Here is a 20,541-nt window from a genome sequence, read left to right as displayed (position 1 = left end):
AGAATAGCTACTACTAGAAGTTCGTTTCTTGAATAAAATATACTAGCTGCTGTAGAATCGTACATACTAGCCCCTCGAAAGCAAAATCTCATGAGATTATTAGAAGAATACTTCGTAGGCGACCGAGTGAAAAGTCTCAAAAGCCATGTATTCGTCGTCAATTCACATGGATTTCAAGTGCAATCCCAATTTGATGGCAAACCTAATCAACCAACAGTACATACATACAGACTTTAACTCGGGGACCTGATAAACCTCTCCGTTACTCTTATGTCTTTGGCCCAGTTCAGTATGTGTAAAGAAAGGTAAATTAAAATCAATAACATGTGCAAATTTCAAGACAGACGGAGACCTGTAGCTAGTTTAGTTAACTAAGCTAAGTACTTAGCTCTGTGGGTCAGTTCCGTATGCCTGATGATGATACCAGTTTCTTGTGCCTCCCCAGGTTCCATCGATTCGAGTCGGAGGTGTTGGGTTTCTCAATACATTATGCTGCCAGGTTTTATTATTGTCATTATTTCGACGGGTGTTTGGATTCAAGGGCAGAATAACGCGATCGGAATGCTCTGACGCTCTATAGCTCTGGCTTGATCGAGTTCGACGGTGGTGTGTGTCACTTCCGCTATTCACAATCATGGGCTTGCTCAGAGTTTCAGAGACTTTGGCTGGCGGAAGCGGGTTTTTCAATGGCTCAGCCGGACTTGATGTCGCAGCAACTGTGCAAACTGGGCTCTTTTTCGGTTCTTCGAGAATGATGGGCTGACTCGGGTTGCGGCGAGCAGCACAGAGGATAGTTTGGTTCACTGCATTATTTTCACTACCACTGGCTGAACCTTTAGCAATCGGGGCCGGAACGTGAGATTTTTGTTTTTGAAGAACCGATGCATCATCGGATGTTTCATCGATACGCGAGTCATTGAGACGAATCGTGGAATCGCTTGTTTGGCGCTGCTGGACGCCCTTTCGGATTGGGCTACCAGTATTCTCAGGGTGATAGGTGAGAACATCTATTCCAGTCGATGGCGGTGTTCTAAACGCAGCAGTTGGAGTAGGAACCGTTTCTTGCGCTCCAGCATGACGATTTTGAGCGCGGAGAATATTAACGTGGGCTGTCAATTGCTGCAACTGGAACGTTTGAGCCTGCAGCTCTGCGCGTACCAAGCCAAGTTCTTTTGATAAATCGCCAACCTGGTGGCAAAGCTTTTCCAGCATTTCTCCTTGAATTGTCATATAGTCTATTCCATTCGAAGGCATGGACGGACGGCATCCCGTGCCAAAGTTCGGCTGGGGAGGAGGTGGTTCCATATCGTAGATTGAAGGTGAATAAGGTGCGGAAAGCCTGTGCCAATTGCCAGGCGCGTAGTTTGGCTCCAAAGCTCCAGGGGTCGGGCTCACTATTGGTGCGTTAATACAAATCATCCCGTGCATACTTGGGACACCTCGGTGCTCGACAACTTCAGGGAGTCGTTGAGTAGCGTACGTTCCTTGTCTTGTTGGGCTTAAAGCAGGGCCACCCAAAATTATTCCTTGAACCTCCTCTCTTGGGGCCATACCAGCTTGAAAAAGAGTACCACTATTAGAAAGTTCGTTATTGTAATGGCTTGGCACCGGGAAGTGGTCAGTATTCTGAGTGTTCTTCAAAGGTGTTGGCAGTGTAGGCGTTGATGGAGATGATCCATTTTGATGTGCATTGCGCGTGTTGGCAGTAGATGAAGGAGAAGAATACAACACGTCTGAATGTGGTTTGTTTGTTGATAGAGACGACGCTGAGTCAGGAGCAGTGGGCACATTTTGTCTAGGGGGAAAAGCCCGGGTGACGCAGCCAGCTTCTTTAGTACTATCATCATTCGCCAGGGAAGCATCTTTGCAGTGCATTTTTTCTTTCAAGTGACCGCTATTCAAAGCACAGTCCACATTGCCCACAGTGCCTGGATGTGAAACCTCTGGAATGTTAAAGGTGGCTTTGAGTTGGGCCAGAAAGGACTGTTCGCTGGTCTTTCTAGCAGATGGCTCTGAGAGATGAATAGGGGGTGGGGCAATGTATCCAACGTAAGCGCTTGTAAACCTCTCTGTTGGACTCTGGTTTCCAAAACAGATGCCTTCTAATGCCTGCTGCTGGTCTGGGGGCTGAATTACTTCCTGGCTGTTCGTTGACTTTTCAGAAATAGTACATAGATTGTTTGATATGCCGTATCCTATAGTCGAACGACGCATTGGACTTTGTGGAATTGGTGGCAGCATTCTCGTTTGGCGAGAAGATGTCTTTTTGGGCTGGTTACCAGTGCACAATTTCGGATCATGCAGCCCAGAATGAGTAGAACCATCCTCGTGCTGGGCAGACTGTTCACCAATCGATGTTGAACCTGGAAACCCTTTCAATCAGCAAATGTCTCAATATCATGATGATCAGGAGTCATACTTACTTGGATCTGTAATAGCCCGACGAGTTATGTCTGCATAAGATAACTTTGCTGACGGCTGAACACCACTCGGAGGAGCCTCAACACGTTTGCCTTCATTTGGTAGATCTACAGATACCTGGTGATGTTTCATACATGGTAGATTCACAACAACAGGCCCACGATTGAAAGCATCTGGATGCTGCGAGACTGTTTGGAAATTGTGTTCCTCCATAACTTCAGCAGCACCAGAGGGAGTCAAGATAGGAGGCATGGAGCATGTGAGCAAAGGTCAAGAGCTCACAACAATGATACTCCTGATAATTGATTTCAAAACAAGATTCAAAAACGATTGTTGATATTGAGACAGTCTGGTTGAAAAACTGCCATGTATGCGAGAAATTTGCTGTTGTGAGTATTGCTGGTCTTGTAAACAAAGTCCGCGTCCATATCGCGCTAACGCATTTAGGAAACAAGAGGGATGACATTATATTGTGTTCCGGTGCACTCCTATCATGATAGGCTGGCAAATTGTCTCTGGGAGCAAAATCCATGCCTTATGTCTGTGCAAAACAAAAAACCAAATTTCTAAGCGATGCATTTACTCAAAATTGATATTGAGTTTTATTGCAGAAGGGGGGAAGGGATTAATGCCTACCAGTTTCAAGATTCCCATATGTCATCACTTCCAAAATGAGAAACAGGGCCAAATTTTGGAGATTAGAGCTTACGGCCTCGAAGAAAGAAAGTACTCAAATGGATAGAACCAAGGTGTTCTATAGACGAATGAGCGGAGAAAAATGTTTCATTCAAAAAGCCAAGTCATGTGTATCACATTCTCTAGACTGACCACGCATTTTGACACAAGGCACATATTGGGTATATCCGGAGATCGAAAAGAGCAGCGTATACATCAAGGTTACAAGAACAAACGAGAGACGTGATATTCAAACAGGGCCAGGAAAATCGTTGATCATAACATGCGCCAGTATTATCATACTGCTAGAATAGCAGCAAAACATTCTTTTTAACAAAAGAAACAACGAAAATAAAAACACAGCCAAGATGCTTCTAGATAGGCAGACATTGATCTGCTACCCAAAAGCGCATGAGAGTTGGTTGGAAAACAACATTTGTCTTTCTTACTATTGGGGTCTATTCCCACGGCGGAAGGACCCAAACAAACCACCAAAAAAATTGATGAAAACTGCACGCCATAGAGTTCTGAAAAAACTCTCCTTTCTGTAAGTTGTTAGTGATGTAACGGACTTATTTGCAGTTGGTGGACGTTGAGGCTCGTCTACTTTCGTATCATTCGACGTGCTCGCTTCGGCAGCCGTAGTTGGTTCTGGTACGGATTTTGCAGCAGTTTGCTCTACAGTTTCATTGGCTGTCGAGGAAGGTTCGCTTTGGTCGTTTGTGGGAAGCGTAGCGGTAACTGCAGCAGCCACACCAAGTGTAGCAACTGCACCGACCGCACCGACAGCAATTGCAGACGGGCCAGTAGGGTTTGAGGATTTCGACGTGCTATCCGCCGGTTCAGGAGCTTCCACAGCTGCAGAAATCTCGGCAGGAGGTTTTGTGTTGAGGTCTTCAGGAGCGGTTTTGTCAGTAGAAGTGCTATCGGGAAGAGGTGTGGTTTCCGTTTCCGGAGCGGGTGTCAGTTCAAGGGCTTGCACAGGGGTAGTATCTTCTTTAGAAGGGGCGTCAGAGTCTGCTGAAGGAGGAACCGGGACGATGTCCTCATTGGGGACAGGGGTATCTTGAATTGGTAAATCAACTTCTGGAGCTTGCGAACTTGGCTCAGCCGTCAAGGGCAGTGGTTCAGGTTCAGAGGGAAGACCCTTTGGTATCGCCAAGGTGGGAAGATCTTCCTTGGGAGTGTCGATTAGGAGGTCCGACGCAAATGGAATCTCAGAGGATTCGGGAATTTCTGGCTCAGGTTCTGGTATTTCACTGGTGATAGGAACGATGTCCTGCGGCATGGCAGGTATGATGTCCCCATCTTCACTTCGCTCAGGCGCGTCTTGTGCATCTTTTCTCTCTATTTCCGTTGGATGTATGGCAGTCTTGACTGGGGTATCGGAGGTTTCTTCAGACGGCGATTCAGCTTTGTCGGCCTTCAATTCTGGCTTCGCTTCTTCCACAGCTATTGGGGAAAGTAACTCAGCCTCAGGTTCGGAACGTGTTGACATAGATGTCTCCTTAGATTCACCAATATCTGCGGATGCTGCGATGGCTGTGGCCGCGATAGCTGTGGCTGCGATGGTTGTCGCTGCGATGGCTGTGGCTTTGGTTTCTGTTGTGCCACCATCCAGAGTTTCGGTGAGTACTTCTTTGGGCGACTCCCCGGGAGCAGCTATCGCAGATGCTGCCGTAACGGTGGAATCTTCTTTGGGCTTCGGGAGCTGTGAAGGTGAAGCATCGCCCTCCGGCTGCTTCGCATCAGTGGGCTTAGAATCAGGGGCAAGCAAAACGTCTTTGCTTTCGTTTTCGGCCGCAACGGGGCAAGTGTCCTTCATGTCTGGGTGTAACGCGTTGACTTTAGGCTCGTCCAAGGGGATCGACTCGGCAACAACAGGGGCTTCTGGTATAACGGGTGGGCTTTCTACAGCCGACTCGGCTTCTTGTTCGACTGAACATCCTGGTTCTGGCAGAGCTGATAAACCAGGTGTTTCCACAACATCCTGAATCCCGGACAATACGATAGGTTCCACTTCAGGTAACAAAGGCAGCACAGGAGCGGGCTCAGATTTCTCAGTGATGGTCGGTACCCCTGTGCTATACTTGGCAGCAAGTTCTGAAGGATCATCGTCAACCTTTTCTTTGCCCTTTACGTCCTCGACGTCTGTATCGGTGGAGATAAGGGCGCGGGCCTCTGGCTCTTCAGTTGACGGTGCAGGGGCCTTCGACAACTCGGCCCCGAGCTCTGAAGAAACATTGGCGATAGCATCATTACCACCGTTCTCTCCGGGCTTTTCAGTTAGCTCCAAAGAATTGTTTAGCGGTTCCTCAGGGACGATCTGTGGTGCAGCCAAAGACTCAACCGGGGTGTCGTTGCCTGCATCCTCCTTTGGTGTCGGCTGGTCCGTAGATTTCTTTGGAATTTCCGGGGCTTCAGGGGTTGCAGCGACCTCATCCTTCTCAGCAGTAACAGGGAGGAAAACGGCAGTCTCTACTGGTGTATCTTCAGAGCAAGATGTAACCACAGGCACTTCCTTCAGGTTCTCGGCGGGTTTCGTGTCTGCGCTTGCAGCGGGGTCGTCCAACTTAGCGTCGGTCATATCCTTTTCCGGTTCCGTTGGAGCGACAAGGCCAGTAATGACGTCATTCTCCGTTTCTTTGGCCTCATCATCCTGTGTTGTCAACTCGAGAGGCTTCAAAGACTTGTCCACATCTTCCTGTTTCTCAACAGGCTTGGACGTTGTCTCCTTAGAGAGCGGAGCTGTTACGGCACTAGTGATAGTTTCGGAAGGGCCATCATCTGCGGGAGCGGGATCCTTCGAGGCTAGTTTTGTCTCGCCGGTGGAGGCCGGCTCAGCTGTTATCTTTGAAACAACTTCAGGTAGCGGCGACTCTGAAGGAGCAGCTTGCACAATAGGAACAACGGGCAAAACGACTGGAGTTTCGGCTGTTTTATCTTCAGCATCCTTGTTATTTGAAAATTCGCTTGCAGCGTCTTGTTCAACTTCGAATCCAGCTTTTCCGGAATCCTCGAGCTTGATCTCGGGAGGTGGAATGGGGGCGTCATCCTTCTTTTCAGGCTCGACAGGCTTTGAGGTTACAGGCAAAAGATCAGTTTCAACTGGTACATCAAAAGTCTTGTCAATTCCATCTTTGTTAAGCTCGCTCACTTTAGGAGGTGCTTCAACCTTTGCGGTTTCCAACGTTTCCGGCTTCAAAATAGGCTCTGGAGCGGTTTCGGTTGCAAGAGCTACAGCTTCCGGTTTGCTGAGAGGCTCTACTGGAAGCTGTTCAGCTTCTGGAATGGCTTTCCCGGGTGGCTCCATGGAAAGTTCCGAGAGAGTCACCTGGGCTTGCTCATGCCCTTCTGGCTCGGGCTGTTTGTTGTTCTCATTCACAGGCTTCTCAATAAAAAGTGCTTTATCCTCGGACACCTTATCGCTGCCTTCACTGCTGCTTTCTGCTTTGAGCAGTGATTCTACGGCTTTATTCGTTTCCTGATGCGCATCAGCGTCAGAAAAGGCGGTAGCCTGAGTTACATCGGAAGTCTCAGTCTTCTCAGCGACGGGAACGTCGGGTTCCTGGGTGCTAGGTACCTGCTTAGATGCATCATCCGTGATCGGATCTGATATTCTTGCGTCCATTGGCTTCAATTCTTGTTTCGACTCAGCTGCTGCTGGCTTCAAGGCATTGCTATCAGCTGATGAAGCTTCAGGAAGATTTTCAGAAGCAACTGCGGCTTTAGGGTCTTTCTCAACAATGGCGATTTCTGGAGATCGAGTCACTTCTGAGTCTCCTACAGCCTGACTTTTATGTGGGGATGGGGAAGACTCCAGCTTCGCTGTCGTGTCGGAAGTAGCGGTACTGTCAAGCTCGGCCTGTGAAGCGTCCGCCTTAGCAGACTCTGATTTCTTTTTCTTTTTTGAACCACCACGCTTTTTTTTGGGCTTGCCATTCTTTTGGGGCTTACTAGGGTTGTCATCTTTGGCCGAGTCATTTTCAGAAGGCGCTTTGCTTGGCTCCGTCGCTTCTTCTTTTGACGGCTTCGATCCGATAGGCTCCAAAGCTGAAAGCTTTGTTGAGGCTGAAATATCTTTCGTTTCAAGTACCGAGGATTCAGCAGGCTTGTCGATAATTGTGGGCTGTTGGTCTTTGGTCTCTGTCTTCTGCTCCTCAGAACTAACAAGTTTGGCGGAGTTTTCCAAAGCTTCATGCGATGCGGACTCTACTTCTTTTGCCAAAACACCGTTAACTACTGACATAGAATGTTCATCAGCAGCAACAGCATCTGCATTGATGCCAGCCTCTGGTTTAGAGTCAACTACAGGCTCGGATTCTAGGACCTTCTTTACTTGTACTGATTTTTCAACGGCTTCCTCCTTTCTCTGATCGCTAGTCTTATTTTCGGCTACTTCTTTAGTAGTTTCAGCCATGGTCCTGTCCGGTGTGGCCGCCGCTTTCGATTCTTCCGATGTTTCCTTGGATGGCGTCCTCTTTACCAAGAGTACGTTATTCAGATTTCCTTCTGCATCGGTGTCTGGATCGCCATCGGATTAGCGTGAATCTCCAAGAGGGAACGTCAAATACGCAACGTTGATGGGAAGGCGACTTACTTGTTGGTAGCTCGGTATTGCAAACCCAAACGTTATCCGCACCCAAGCGAAATCGGTATTCGTACTCGCCCTCTTCTAGCTGAAAGACCTTTGAAAATTCATATTCTTCCTGACCAGTAGGTACGGCATCTCCTGTCAATGAAATGGACTTGGCATCAAGCTCGACAGGACTCCAGGCGGGTTCGGTGAAAGATGCGACGAGAAAGACTGGAGGAGTCGAGGCAGGACGATGGATCGTAATTTTAACAGACTGCTTTAACGCCCCAGGCATGACGGGTATGTTCGTGAGCTCGTTACAGATACAACAGAATGGCAAAAAAGGAGCACCCTTGTCTTGCAAGGTGCTTTAGGATCTAGTGTTACACAGGCGCAGGCTTTAAACGCGAGAGCTTGAGCAGGAATCCAAGGCAAAATCAAACAAACTGAAACAGAGCACGCCTCCCAACCTGCGGACAGCTCAGAGCAAGAAACAGAGACTGCTTGACTGCTTCAAGAGCACAGCACAACGCGCCAGCAAGGGTGAGGGGAAACAGCAGACAAGCAGTGCAGTAGGTGAGGGGGAAGGGCACGGCCGAGCCAATTAACGCACGAGGAGCTCCGATGCAGCACAGCACAGCTCTCAGAGTTAGTTGAAGGTGAGCGAGCAGGAGGGAGAAAAAGAAAGCGGCAGGAAAAAAAAGCCAGCAAGCGTGTGGATAAACAAACGGATCAACCCACCAGCAAAACGCCGGGATGCCATGCGCCAGCAGCCGCGCTGTTCCCGATGCCGTTAGCGTGCTGTCCCGTTGGCTCCGAGCACCGCTTGGCCACCGCCTGTGATTGTCTTGGGCGCCGGCCACCACCGCCCGCAAGGTCGCCGCCTTAGAGAGAGACACCTTGCGCAAGCTGTGCGTGGTCTCTGTCGAGTACCTAGCTAGTACATAGTCAGTACATATCTAGTTAGTCGTGTGGATTGTCGCCTACTACTTAGCTGCTTTCACCGGTGCTGTGGGCTGTGGCCGCGCAACACGCGTGTCCCCTGGCCGTCAACCACCGGGATACGATGTCAGCAGTCTGACCGTGCGGGGAAACAAGACGCATGATGACCCCAAAATGCCGCTTGGATGCGCATCGTTGCAGACGGGGAAGCCCAAGCTAATGCCGCCCGCGGGACGGCCACTGGCTGCCGTGCCGGCTCACCGCTTTTCCGCCCGCTGTCCAATAACCCCGCCATATGTATGGAGTAATTGGCGCCCATTAAACGCCCTGGCTTTATGGTTGGGGAGACCAAAGACCAAGGATCAGGTATATAACTATGTAACTAAAGAAGAGAACTCCTCCGCACAAAGTACTCCGTACCTCATGCAGAAAAACAACCCCTTGCCTTTTGCATATTCTTGTCAGCTAATTTGTTAGTGCAGTTCATACCCTATTAAATTGCAGAATCACATGCTGTAGACATGGTACTACAGAGCATATGGAGTATCGCCAGCAGATTCACAAATGGCTTGACCAAAGGGGCCTCAAAAAGGATTCAAAGGTACCAACTACCCTCTTGTAGCTTATAACTAAACCATACGTGCTGAAGAGTGTGGGCTATACCTAGAAAGTATAATTCCTTAACAGTAATTTTATTAAACAGCCTTTCAACCTCAGAGCTGTGGTATGGAGTGCTTGCTCCCAATTTGTCAATGTACCAGGGACCTCTATTTGACCACCATCTTGAGTTTTTATCGACGTGATGGAATCACCACTCATAATGCCATTACATCTCTGGTGAATCTAAACCCCGGCGCCTAGGCGGAGATTGAGTATGTTTGAAAATGCAAGAAATCGCGATTCCCCTCTTTTATTGTAGAGTAAGTGCTTGTAAAGGGATACTGTAGTTTTCCACTAAGTATATTCTTAATTTCTCATAGGTACAAGGCTAAAATATAGCCTATCGACTTTTTAGGTATCAAAGACTTTGTGAATGAAATTCCGCAAATAGATAACTCCATATAAAAATGCCCAAATAGGGTTGGCGCAGATAATGAAGCTAATGTGGAAATACTATCGTAGCTTGCCTATGCTCCCAAATCTCACGGCTGAAGCACTTCTTATTATGGTATGTAGCAAGGTGACGTCGTTTTGCAACACAAAATGCTCTTCGGAATGTGCTTGGATTAGCTTTTTCGAGCCATCGGTTTCGAAACGGCCAGCAAATCGGGTGAGCGTATCAGCCGGGCCGAGAAGGTTGCCGAAGCTCACAGCATTGACCAATCAGGGGGGTATCGAGTGACATCATGAGAAAATTTGGTTCATTTGCACGTGATATTACTGATTAGTTACATAAGCATCAACTGCTGCTTTGTCATCAGCCGTTTACATTTGTTGATTGGAATAGAATGGAACTGGCGATAATTTGGACAACAAACTGGCATGGAATTGCCAGGTACTGCAGGAAGTGTATTGTGATGATTATTTGTAGAAGTACTAACGGAATCTAGTAATTATGATATATGACACAAAGCCAGAGCGCCCCTCTCTCAACCTTGCATCGCCAGAAGAAAGACGCCACGCGAACAAGAGAGACAACGCTTCGAAAAGAAACACACAGCAGCCCTAAAAGATCTCCAGATCCTCAAATTCGACCACCAGCCCATTTGTTACACCTCCTCCTCCTCCTCCGCCGGCGGAACCCCTGTTGTCCGAGCCCACTCCGCCCACGAGCCGGCTGCCATTCCGCGCCGCCCACATCGTATTTTCCATCGAGAAGTTCGCCGGCCGGCTCGCATAGACCCCGACATGTACGCTTTTATCCTCCACGTTCCAGAAGAACCACGTTACTTCTCTGAGCTTGCGCCATGAATTGCCAATCGCATCCGGCGTGCGTGCCGCGTGCGGGCTTATTAGGCCCGGTATTTGGTACCAGACCCACAGCGAGTGACCGATGCGTTCGAGTTTGATGCGCAGCGAGGAAATGGATGTAGGAGTGTTAGGCGGGGCGAGAGGCGAAAGGCACCAGTCGGCTCCGTCGGCCGTGGCACTTACCGAGGAGGCGTTGACTGTGCCGGCGGAGAATTCGAGACCGGCTTTAACCCATTTGGTAGGGCCAGTTAGGAGGCCAGGGTACGGCGGCGGTTGTGTTTGGAGTTGTGGTATAGAGGAGGAAGCCTGCTGGCGAGGTGGTTCTTGTTGTTGCTGTCTCGGAGCTGGACCGGCAAAAATGACCAGACCGCCCTGGTCCCATTCCATCTCCCAGTCTGCAGACACCGTCACTTCAGCGATCACAAATGGCTGTCGAAGAGATGTGAAAAGAATTGGGGCCGTAGTGGTCTCACGGTCCGGCGGTTTTCGCCACAGATCGGTGTTGGGGGCAGCCGCGAGCGTGAAATAGTCCATGCATTCTGGCTGTGTGAAGTCTGAGGGCAGATTCAACGCCGTAAAACATGACCCGTCAGGAGGCATCTTCAGGCGAGCCGACTTGCCAGCGCAAACTTGTTCTGAAAAACACGCTCCTTTAGCCACAGCAAGTATAATTTTGCCAGGAGAAAAGACAATTATATAAACGATAAAATTGCTGAAAGGCGTCACAGCAGCCTCACTCTAAGCTGGGCATGGATTGGACACAGTAGAGAGATAAGCTCCAGCACCACCGCAGCATCCAGCAGGACATTGACTTGATTGAGAAATCAATGACATTATTATAGAAACAAAAACGACATACGGTGGCTGATAGCTGGAAGGTCAGCTTCAACGGGCCGCGTGATGCGCTTTGCCGCTCCAGAAGCTGGCTCGCTTGGCGAGGCTGAACTGGAGCCCTAGGACGAGGGCCTAGAGGGATCAAAGCTAAAAATATCGGGACGGAGCCGATTTAAAGAGCATAGCTGGAGCGATGAACCGAGCGCCGGCGCAAAGAGCTACCTGCAAGGCAAGGGATCGCGGAATTCCACAAAACTAAAACATCCAAAGCAAAAAAGCAAATCGCAACCAGAGAAACAAAGTTAGCCACACCGAAAGCGGCGCCACGGCTGCAGGACAGGGGCCCATCCCCAGAACCAGATCGCCTGGGCAACACAACATCCAGAGAGCAGGTCTATCGCCTGGTGCTGCGTGCGGGGCGCGGGTTGGCTGGCGCGACGACAACGACGCGAGCGCTGCGGCGACTTACGAGGCCATCGACCCGCCGTCGTCGCAACCCGTACGAAGGGACCCGTTCCGCCGGAAAACAAAGCCATCATCGCATCTGTATTGAGAGGCTGAGGGGGGCCAGGAAGCGGGGAGTATGTGGTCGATGACGATGGTGTGCAGGCGGACGACCAGGCCGAAGTATATGTATGTAACTAAATGGAGTGGCGGCGACTGGCGGCGTGAGCTCGATGCGAGGATCAGATTCGGGCGTGAGATCCGGCGCAGTTTGTATCGAGACAACTAGAGAACACGCCGTGCCTGGCGCAGCTGAGCGGTCATGGCGGGCCGGGCGAATCGAGCGGAGCGCTCTGGTCTGTTTGTCGGCGAGCGAGGCCGCTAACTAGTTAGTTTGCCACCCCGGCCATGCAGAGCGTCGAGCGCGCAGTCCCGGCCACGTATCAGGGTGGCGCGAGGAGATCGTTGCCGTCGGCAAGGACAAGAACGCAAGACAAAGCCCAATAATGTTGTTGTGGTTCTCTCCTCTCGAGCTGTCCATCGCGACGGCCAAACCGCCCTCGACGTTGCCGCCCGGCGGAGTCTTCGACGCCAGCGCTGCGCTCTCAAGTGCCGTCCCACCCTCACACACCAACCGCTTTGCGCCCTGCTGTGCCACGATGCACATAACTACCAGGTGCATGGAAGAATGACAGGCCTGGCCGTGGCGCTGATCCTATTTAGAGATGGTCACTGTGCTACTTGTGTCATCACTGAGATGTCGATACTCAAGAGCCATCGCTGGCGCTCTTTTGCACAATAACTGCCTGCCTCGGCGTTCATATCGCGGGTAAGTATCAGGAACGGTTTCAGGAAAGTCGCGGGTAGGAAATTGATTTCTAGCCCGGTTTGCATTGTACCATACTTCACAACTCTGGCGTCATGCATATCCTGCACTCCGGGAAGCAACCTGCCGGCTATATGCCTGTGCTTGCCGTCCTTGCGGTCTTCGAATTCTGCAGTGTGGATCGAGCTGCACAGCGGCTCATGACCTTCGTGATGTGGAACAATTGTTACTCCACGAGTCGGGATTACGGAACTAGTTAGCTGCTCGGCGAAGTATCATTTCTTTGTCCAAGTCCGGTCGCAACCTACCAGAGTGCCTCTGCCCATGTCGGTGTGTGAATATCGGAGATTTGAAGGCAAGTATAAAGGGTCTGCAGTGTAAATTCAGCCTGCTGTCCTAGCTTTCCATTATAAGATTAATTAGTTCGCCTCAAATTTGGTCGTTCTGCTTCAGGCATGGAACCCCGGGAATGCATCCTGCTAAAAACACTGTATACAAATTGGATTAAGCTCCCGCAGCCAGAAACCCCCAGGTGCAGCTCAATGCCAGAAGATTCTCCAGATTTGGATTTTTTGCTTCCCTAAAAGGTAATTGCAATGGACATCTGGAAGCGTATGCGTGCCATATAGAGGTCAAAGCATATCACAATGAGTAACATGTCACATCAGAAGGCGTTCAAAAGAGCATATGACCTCGCCGGATACGAGAACGTATCTTTTACTCCAATATCATTTGGCCTGAGGTTAAGTTAAGCAAAAGATGGCGAATCCGTCCAATCTGCTAGCTATTCGTTAGTGGATGTTCAAACAAATTGCATAAAACGACCCGTAAACTCCCGCTGCACATCCTTAACATAGAAAAATTCCAATCTAGCTCTAGCCAAGCATGCTACATCCAATGCAAGGCTACTTTGATTTCTCTGTTGCCACCGAAAGCGCCACACCCCCATGAGCCGGTGCAGATCCTCAAGTATGGTCTCTTTGCTGCAGTTGAAAGCGTTATATACTTTAAGTATCTCCCTATCCGCATCGCTAGGAAAGGAGTCTAGTACGACTTCTGGCGAATCATATACATCCATGGAAAGCATTGTCCGCAGTCGCCACGTATGAGGATGCACGGCATGCACTTTATTTTAGGGGGATCTTCTCCGGAGTTGTGCTCCCTCACCCCCGGGCCAGGTTGGTTTATAATAGCCGTGATTTCGCACCACGTATAATGTAGAATGGTGCTCTGGGGGGCTTGCGTAAGAGGAACGCGGTAGAATTTTGGGCCTTCACTTTTTTCTTTTTTTAGAGCTGGATCCAACTCTAGTATTTCTATTTGCTGAGATAGCATATGCACCACCTGATGTTCCACCTAGTGTTCCTAGATAGGCCAATTTGTTGCAAAGATATCCTATGTATAACTGCCTTGGTATCAATTAACAATTCAATCACTAGTTATTTATTATTCGGCATCCCTATGGGCCGTAGAGAAAGTGTGATTGGTTGTTCCTCGGAAAATATGGGAGCGCGGACAGAACCTGAGTTTTCGCTTAAATTGTTGAAAGTAAGCTAAAAGGATGACATATAAGGCGTCGCCGCTCTTGGGTACTTCAGCTCCCTTTGGTATTAGATAAAAACATTCGCAGACTTATGAACTGCCCAAGATAGGCCGGCGGGGAATAAAGAAACTGGTGAGTGCCTATGTATATCTGATGTCTATTTTAGGTTATTTCATCACCGAGTAAGAGATTGGAGAGTGAACACTCTAGACACACTCTAGAAACCATTTCAAGTGCTAGTTTAACTAGCTATAATCGGAATTTTTTAAAAATGTGTCTCTCTTCTCTTCCAAATCATTCGTTAATTTTGAATTTCTGAAGGGTTTCAACGGCAGGGCTGCAGTATCGTGGAGTATGATGTCTGCGTTTTGCAGTAGCTCGACAAGACCATGGCAATCTATGCTTTTTGATGACGGTGGCGTTCCTCAGGATCTATCAGAAAGGCACCTTGCACTCATTTGATCCAAGCAGGCGGAAGGAATCTTCACAAATCAGCACAGGCTGGGCGAACCCGGCACATGTGATTTCGTGAAGGCTGATTCCGGCACAGATGCTGAGGCAAAACAGGGATTCTCTTTCACGTAGCTGACGCGACTCTCCTTCCAGGGGCTGCAGCTTCACGAAACAGGGGATGAGCTCTTGTTGTTTGCCTCTTACGGCGATCCCGCAGTTGGATGAAGTCGAGTTTGGCGCGGCGCTGGTGGCGAGGAATGGAGTTCCGCAGCCAATCAGCAACAGCCTACAGGGCCGTTAGGGGGAACGGAGCGGCCGCCTTGTTGCTTGCCCAACGCCAATGCTATCAAAGATATGGATATGCTTCTATTGTTGTGCTCAAAATCTTGAATTGACGCGCGCCTTGGCCCCATTGATACCTGAGAGTTTGGGTAACTGGACCTTCGTATTCAAACACATTCGAGAGAGGAAGTGCCCTCCTTACAAACTCTGTGCCACCCTGTGTACGTTTTCCAATGGTCTGCTCAAGGTGCCAGAAAAAACTCCACAAGACAGAGCTGGCCACTCCGGCGGTGAAGCGAAAAAATGATATGTTCTATGGCTCCACATTGTCCACCATGGGCGGGGGAGGGAGCGGTGGGGGAGGTGGCGATAATACCAAAAAACCACTGGGAACTTCGGGATATGCAGGCGTATCAAAGGTGAGGTACATCGGCGCTCGAAGGATTATTTGCCATCTCCCTAACATCGAGTTCAGAACAAACTGTTGAGCAACAAAGCTAAGAACCCGTACGCTGCTTACTCCAGTTCCTGCGACGCTTGCAAGACAAAAATAGAGGCTGGCAGAAAGTACTGTCAGCGGTGTGCTTACTCAAAAAACTGTATGTTTTCAATACCTGATTGAACTATTTTGCCCAATACTAAGTATCCATATTAGCATGTGCGATGTGTGGGAAGAGTTTGAGCACCACCAAGAGTACGCAAAAGCAGCCTGTGATCCAGGCCCAGAAGTTTACTGCTAAATAAGGCCTTCATTTTCATTTGTGTGGCTAAGGGCATATTCTAGGCGCTTGTGGGTTAGGGGTGTTTAGTGTTATAAGCAAATTAACAACAGTATAAGACGTCAGAAGGCACCATTACAGTACTTAGGGAATGTTTGCTGTTTATCAAATCTAGTATACAAGAATACATAGCAACGAGAGCAGTCTGTTGCACTTTTCGGGAGGATGAAACACTCGTCTTTCAGGCTTGTTCGCTTTAACACTTTCATGTATCATGATAGCTAGCTTATCGCTCTGCTAGCATATTTTTAATAGAGCTCCAGTATTGCGAATTCACGTGCTTTTCGATCTCCTCTTTAGCGAGCCATTTGAAATCCACAATTCCTTCGGTATTGGCTGACAAGTCAGCTTGGCCCGCCATGATGCGGCCTTTCATGAAAAATGTCTTTTCTCCAAGAAGCTGGTTGCCAGACTCGGGGTCTTGCTTTGGTTTGCGATTGTTGAATACATAATGGCCAACCGGGTGGTAACCAACCATCCAGGTGTTCAAGTTTGGGCCTACAGACTGAGAAATACCTCTTTCGGCAGCCTGCCACAAGACAATAGTCAGGCAATCATAATACTAAATAGGGGTCTTGAAGAACCTACCATTCGTAAGCTTTCCTTTCCATCTATTGTCACGCTAGGAAGCTTCCAGTATCCTTCTTTTGCCTGAACGAGGAGGTATAATGTCCTTTTCAATAGGCGATCCAAGCTTTTTTGGTCACCACTTTCGTCTGCTTTAGAGTATCTCGATAAAGGCTTCGCCATTTCTTCTTTTTTGCTTCCCGCGTCGCCCGATTCTGAGGTAACGAACCCTTCAGCGTCTGCCAGTAGTGCTTCTACCTGATGTTCAGGCTCCGATTCGACAGCCCCGACAAGTAACTCGTCATTCCACGCATCTTTAGAATAGGCATTATAATTGCCAATATCTCTTGCTGCGGTTTGTCGGTCCTTATATCTACGCTTCCATTCAACGTCGGCTGGAGTGCCTCGTTTAAAGTAGAAATATCGAGTGAAGGGAAGTGCCAGGCGCTCGTTAAGACGACGCTGATAGAAGTAAAATGATTTCTCAAAGGGCGTTAAGTCTCGGGTAATTTGAGGAGTGCGTGAAAGAAGTACGCCTGCTTTGATGGTATACGGAAATTGAGACGTTGATGTAGCGGTTGTCGGTCCTGTGGCCGGGGAGGACGGAGGGGGCGGTAGGTCGGAGGGCAAATCTATAGGTGAAGAGGTAGTAGTTACAACAGAGGAATATCTCCGGCGATTGAGATTCTCTTGACAGCTTCTACAAACTGCTCTATCAAGTGTCGATTTCGATGCTGAAGGAGAACCGGTTAGCTTTCAATTGAAGATGAATAAGGCAGAAGGGGGCGTACATAGTAACTTCGCTATACGGCGAACGCCATTAGATCCAGCCGACATTCTCCTCTCGTGCTGGTGCAACCACCTGCTAGTATCAAAGTCTTTGCTGTTGTCCTGTCCAAAAAGTTCCAATAGGCATTAGGGCTAAATTTAATCTTGGCAATTTAGTTCCCAAACAGCCTAGCGCAAAAATGATCACATAAGCGGGGGACTTCAACCCTCTAAAAATTTCAAAAACGAAGTTCTTCCTTCACCACGGCACCGAATCCTTATCATCAATTGCTTCGTTTCGTTACGGCAAATTGACCATTTATAGTGCCTAGAGAAGCAATGCAGTCAATTTTCGCTAGCGGTACCTTCTTCAATGTCCAAGGCGTACTGTTAGATAGTCACTGCGTACAAATGCCATTTCCGATTTGACGGCACTTGGTCAATGGTATTCGATAACCCATGAACCAATGGTATTTGAGAGACCTGGAAGTAAAACTCCAGAGATGCTGAGTTCTACCTTAAAGTCGCTTAGTCGCTTTAAGGCTACAGTGGCGTTTTCATAGGAAAGAATTAGTGCTAATCTATTTTTGTACCCACAAAGATATTCATCGTAGATTGGTAGTTAATATATATTGCTCCGTGCCTGAATTATAGCAATGGAGAATTTGATGTACGAGGAAGAAAGGTTGTAGCTGTATTATTCTCTGAATACCAGTATGAGGGCCTTAGGCAGCAAGGCTATGTGGCTGCACTCTTGCAATCATCTGCTTTGTTCCATCGCCCAAATCACCAACTTGACGTTTTCTTGTCTGAACACCAACTATGAATCATCAATTCAAAAGATCCTGCCTTCGGGGCCCTTCAACTACATTCAGTCGTTTGAGAGGCAAAGATGGATGTAACCAAATCCACATTTAATAATATTCTACCTTCGCTTTTAAATGATATAGCCGAGTGTTGCTGTGTTGCACTAGATCTAGAATTCTCTGGCATATTCAACAATCAAAATCGCAAGCCAGTATCAGACACAGCTTCAAGCACTGGGAGAGACCTTCAATCAAAATATAGAGAAGTCAAAGAGGCGGCAGAAAAGTACCAGGTGCTGCAAATTGGATTGACGTTCATCAAGGAGAATGTGGATGAGGGTTTGCGCATTTTCTTTGCCTAGCCAAACACGCATTTGCATTCAGCACCTGACCTTCAACGGAAATAGGGACATATACAGTCCGACCCTATAATTTCTATCTCGATCCGATTCTCGACCCAAAGTTAGGCTTAGAGAGAACATGGACTTATCAAAGTGACGGTTAGTCGCCTTTCCTTTTGTGAGAGCTTAAAGTACTGAGAAAAGAAAACCAAAAGCAATCGGTCTCTTATTAAAAAGCGGATTTCGAATGGAGGCGCCCTTCACAGAGGGGGTGGTGTATATTTCCAGAGAAGAGGAAAAAAATGCAAAGGCCAGGGTCCTTGAAAGAAATCACCGGCTGGCGTCCTTGGACGATATACGTCTTACCGATCTAGACTCGCAATATACGATATTCCTTCAAGAGGCTCGCCGTTTACTTGATGGTTTTGTTAACGAAGTAGATGTGAGACTCATGATCTCGCGATCACGACTGTGCTAATATTCTTAAAGACATCCTTCTATGTTAATATTCCTGGTCCTGAATTGAGATCTGCCACGCCCATAACAATAACCAATTTTCACAAACGGCTGGTACATCAGCTTGTCCGTTCAGAGTATCCTGGACTTGTATCTATTGGAAAATCGAATTTCATCCATGTTATCCGATATAATCAAAAGAGAGAAGAAAAGATCCTGGAAGAAAGATTGATACATGTTCGAGAACGTATATACAGGCAAATGGGGTTTCGATGGGTAGTTGAAGCCATGATTGGTGGTGATTTGTCAAAACTCCCTCCTCGATCATTTCTCAGTCCTGATTGCGAACATTCTGGCTCTGGTCAAAATGTCATTGCATATTCGGATCGCTTGCAAGAAAAGTTGAAGGCTAAGAAGTTGGTCATGGTTGGTCACAACCTTTTTACTGACCTGGTCAATTTCTACAGTTGTTTCTTTGGGAATCTACCAGACACAGTGGAAGAATTCTTAAGCATCATCCACGGCCTATTTCCCACTGTAGTGGATACAAAATATCTAGCCACCTTTGATTGTGGTTCTGACTTGCCATCATCGACACTTGAAGAGATTGATGAGATGTTCGCCACGAAGGAGATGCCTGTAATCAGTAAGTCATTTCTTCTATTTGGTTGGAAATACTGACAGCGGTTGAAGCTGTCGATCCAAAATATACAAAATACATAGGTCGCAAAGTTCCCCATGAAGCTGGTTATGATAGCCTGGTAACAGCCCGGGTATTCTTACGGCTAGTAGCTCATATCAATACCCAGGAAGCCGATGCTCCTTCCAAGGATTCGTCTTTAAATGAGAACCAATCGGTAGACAAAACAAGGCTGCATTCAAGTATTCTGCGTCCATCTCCTGCCAAGTACGCAGATAAATTAATGCTATCATCAATCTCAGAGGAAATAAAGCGCAAAAAATCCGAACCAGTGTTAGTGTCAAAATTGGCTTTTGCCCACAGGACAATATATGATACACTTGATCAGTTGAACGATGACGGATCGGATTCAAGTTTTTGTGAAAGTTCTTTTGAAAATTCGACCACTTTCACGACTTCAGGTGGAGACCGCATGATTGAATTCAAAATTGAAAAGGGGGAATTGTTGCCTCGGCTCGATAATGAATTCTGGAAGATCTATGGGAATAAGCTTCGGGTATTTGGAACTGCGGAGCGATTCTGTGAGCTAACAGCGTGAAGTCGTTTTTTTCCCCTCTAAAACAAGTCCATTTCCGCATTGAAACTGAAAAAGAGCCATTAGAACTCCGTCATGCAGGTCGAGCTCAATTATTATCTTGTTAGTCATCACTTCGATATTATCTATGAACAAATGCCCAAGGATCAGACCAAATAGGTAACCGGCCTTTGCCTTGCGCATGACCAAAGTACGAGTAGTGTGTTAGACCTCAACCAGGTGCAGGAGCAAATGTTGTCTTATCAAGAGCCCACTATTGATAACTATACTAGTCGTATGGGAAGTGAGCGGGATTATAGATCTATTAGAGCATCCTTTAAAATATTATAGAAATATTTCCGCTGGAGTCTGATTCATATTATTATTATTACATCTGCAGATCACGAGAAGATACTAACAATCGGGGCTTTTAACACACCGGTTCAGGACATATTACGCCTGTTAGATCCCTGGGTTTTACTATTTAATCATCCGATCGTGGTCGAATAGTCATAAGGCGGTGATATCTGCTCGTTATGTAACAGAACTGTTCACTGTTAGTTTACTGTCGGTAACAGGTGCAGCATTTCATCACTTCCAACTGCTTTGCAAATTTTACTGCTGTGTTCCCATTCTTGTCCTTCATAGAAGCATATATGACTGTCTTCAGTAAATATTCAGCATGCACACTGCAAGTGTGCTT

The 20,541-nt window shown here is 47.8% G+C and overlaps 5 protein-coding genes across 5 annotated transcripts; 1 reads left to right on the top strand and 4 right to left on the bottom strand.

Moving 5' to 3' along the window:
• Positions 1-384: 384 nt before the first annotated feature.
• On the bottom strand, positions 385-2,673 carry LOZ57_005920 (uncharacterized protein; the record flags this gene model as incomplete). The annotated part of the gene is made up of 2 exons (XM_049254946.1): positions 385-2,363; positions 2,424-2,673. The coding sequence occupies 2 exons, from the start codon at positions 2,671-2,673 to the stop codon at positions 385-387; spliced, it is 2,229 nt and encodes a 742-aa protein (XP_049106113.1).
• Positions 2,674-3,544: 871 nt separating this feature from the next.
• On the bottom strand, positions 3,545-7,967 carry LOZ57_005919 (uncharacterized protein; the record flags this gene model as incomplete). Its single annotated transcript, XM_049254945.1, has 2 exons — positions 3,545-7,620; positions 7,697-7,967. The coding sequence occupies 2 exons, from the start codon at positions 7,965-7,967 to the stop codon at positions 3,545-3,547; spliced, it is 4,347 nt and encodes a 1,448-aa protein (XP_049106112.1).
• A 2,312-nt stretch (positions 7,968-10,279) lies between these two features.
• LOZ57_005918 (uncharacterized protein) lies at positions 10,280-11,059 on the bottom strand (the record flags this gene model as incomplete). The annotated part of the gene is made up of 1 exon (XM_049254944.1): positions 10,280-11,059. One exon carries the CDS (start codon positions 11,057-11,059, stop codon positions 10,280-10,282), a length of 780 nt encoding a protein of 259 aa, XP_049106111.1.
• A 4,853-nt stretch (positions 11,060-15,912) lies between these two features.
• LOZ57_005917 (uncharacterized protein) lies at positions 15,913-17,090 on the bottom strand (the record flags this gene model as incomplete). Its single annotated transcript, XM_049254943.1, has 3 exons — positions 15,913-16,215; positions 16,275-16,987; positions 17,045-17,090. 3 exons carry the CDS (start codon positions 17,088-17,090, stop codon positions 15,913-15,915), a joined length of 1,062 nt encoding a protein of 353 aa, XP_049106110.1.
• A 1,325-nt stretch (positions 17,091-18,415) lies between these two features.
• Positions 18,416-19,862, top strand: LOZ57_005916 (uncharacterized protein; the record flags this gene model as incomplete). The annotated part of the gene is made up of 3 exons (XM_049254942.1): positions 18,416-18,610; positions 18,658-19,270; positions 19,318-19,862. The coding sequence occupies 3 exons, from the start codon at positions 18,416-18,418 to the stop codon at positions 19,860-19,862; spliced, it is 1,353 nt and encodes a 450-aa protein (XP_049106109.1).
• Between the last annotated feature and the right edge of the window lie 679 nt (positions 19,863-20,541).

Source organism: Ophidiomyces ophidiicola (genome assembly GCF_022830035.1).
Source record: "Ophidiomyces ophidiicola strain CBS 122913 chromosome Unknown scaffold_33, whole genome shotgun sequence".
NCBI lineage: Eukaryota > Fungi > Ascomycota > Eurotiomycetes > Onygenales > Onygenaceae > Ophidiomyces > Ophidiomyces ophidiicola.
The sequence above is the reverse complement of the archived record's forward strand: the minus strand, read 5'-3'. Positions and strand labels throughout refer to the sequence as shown.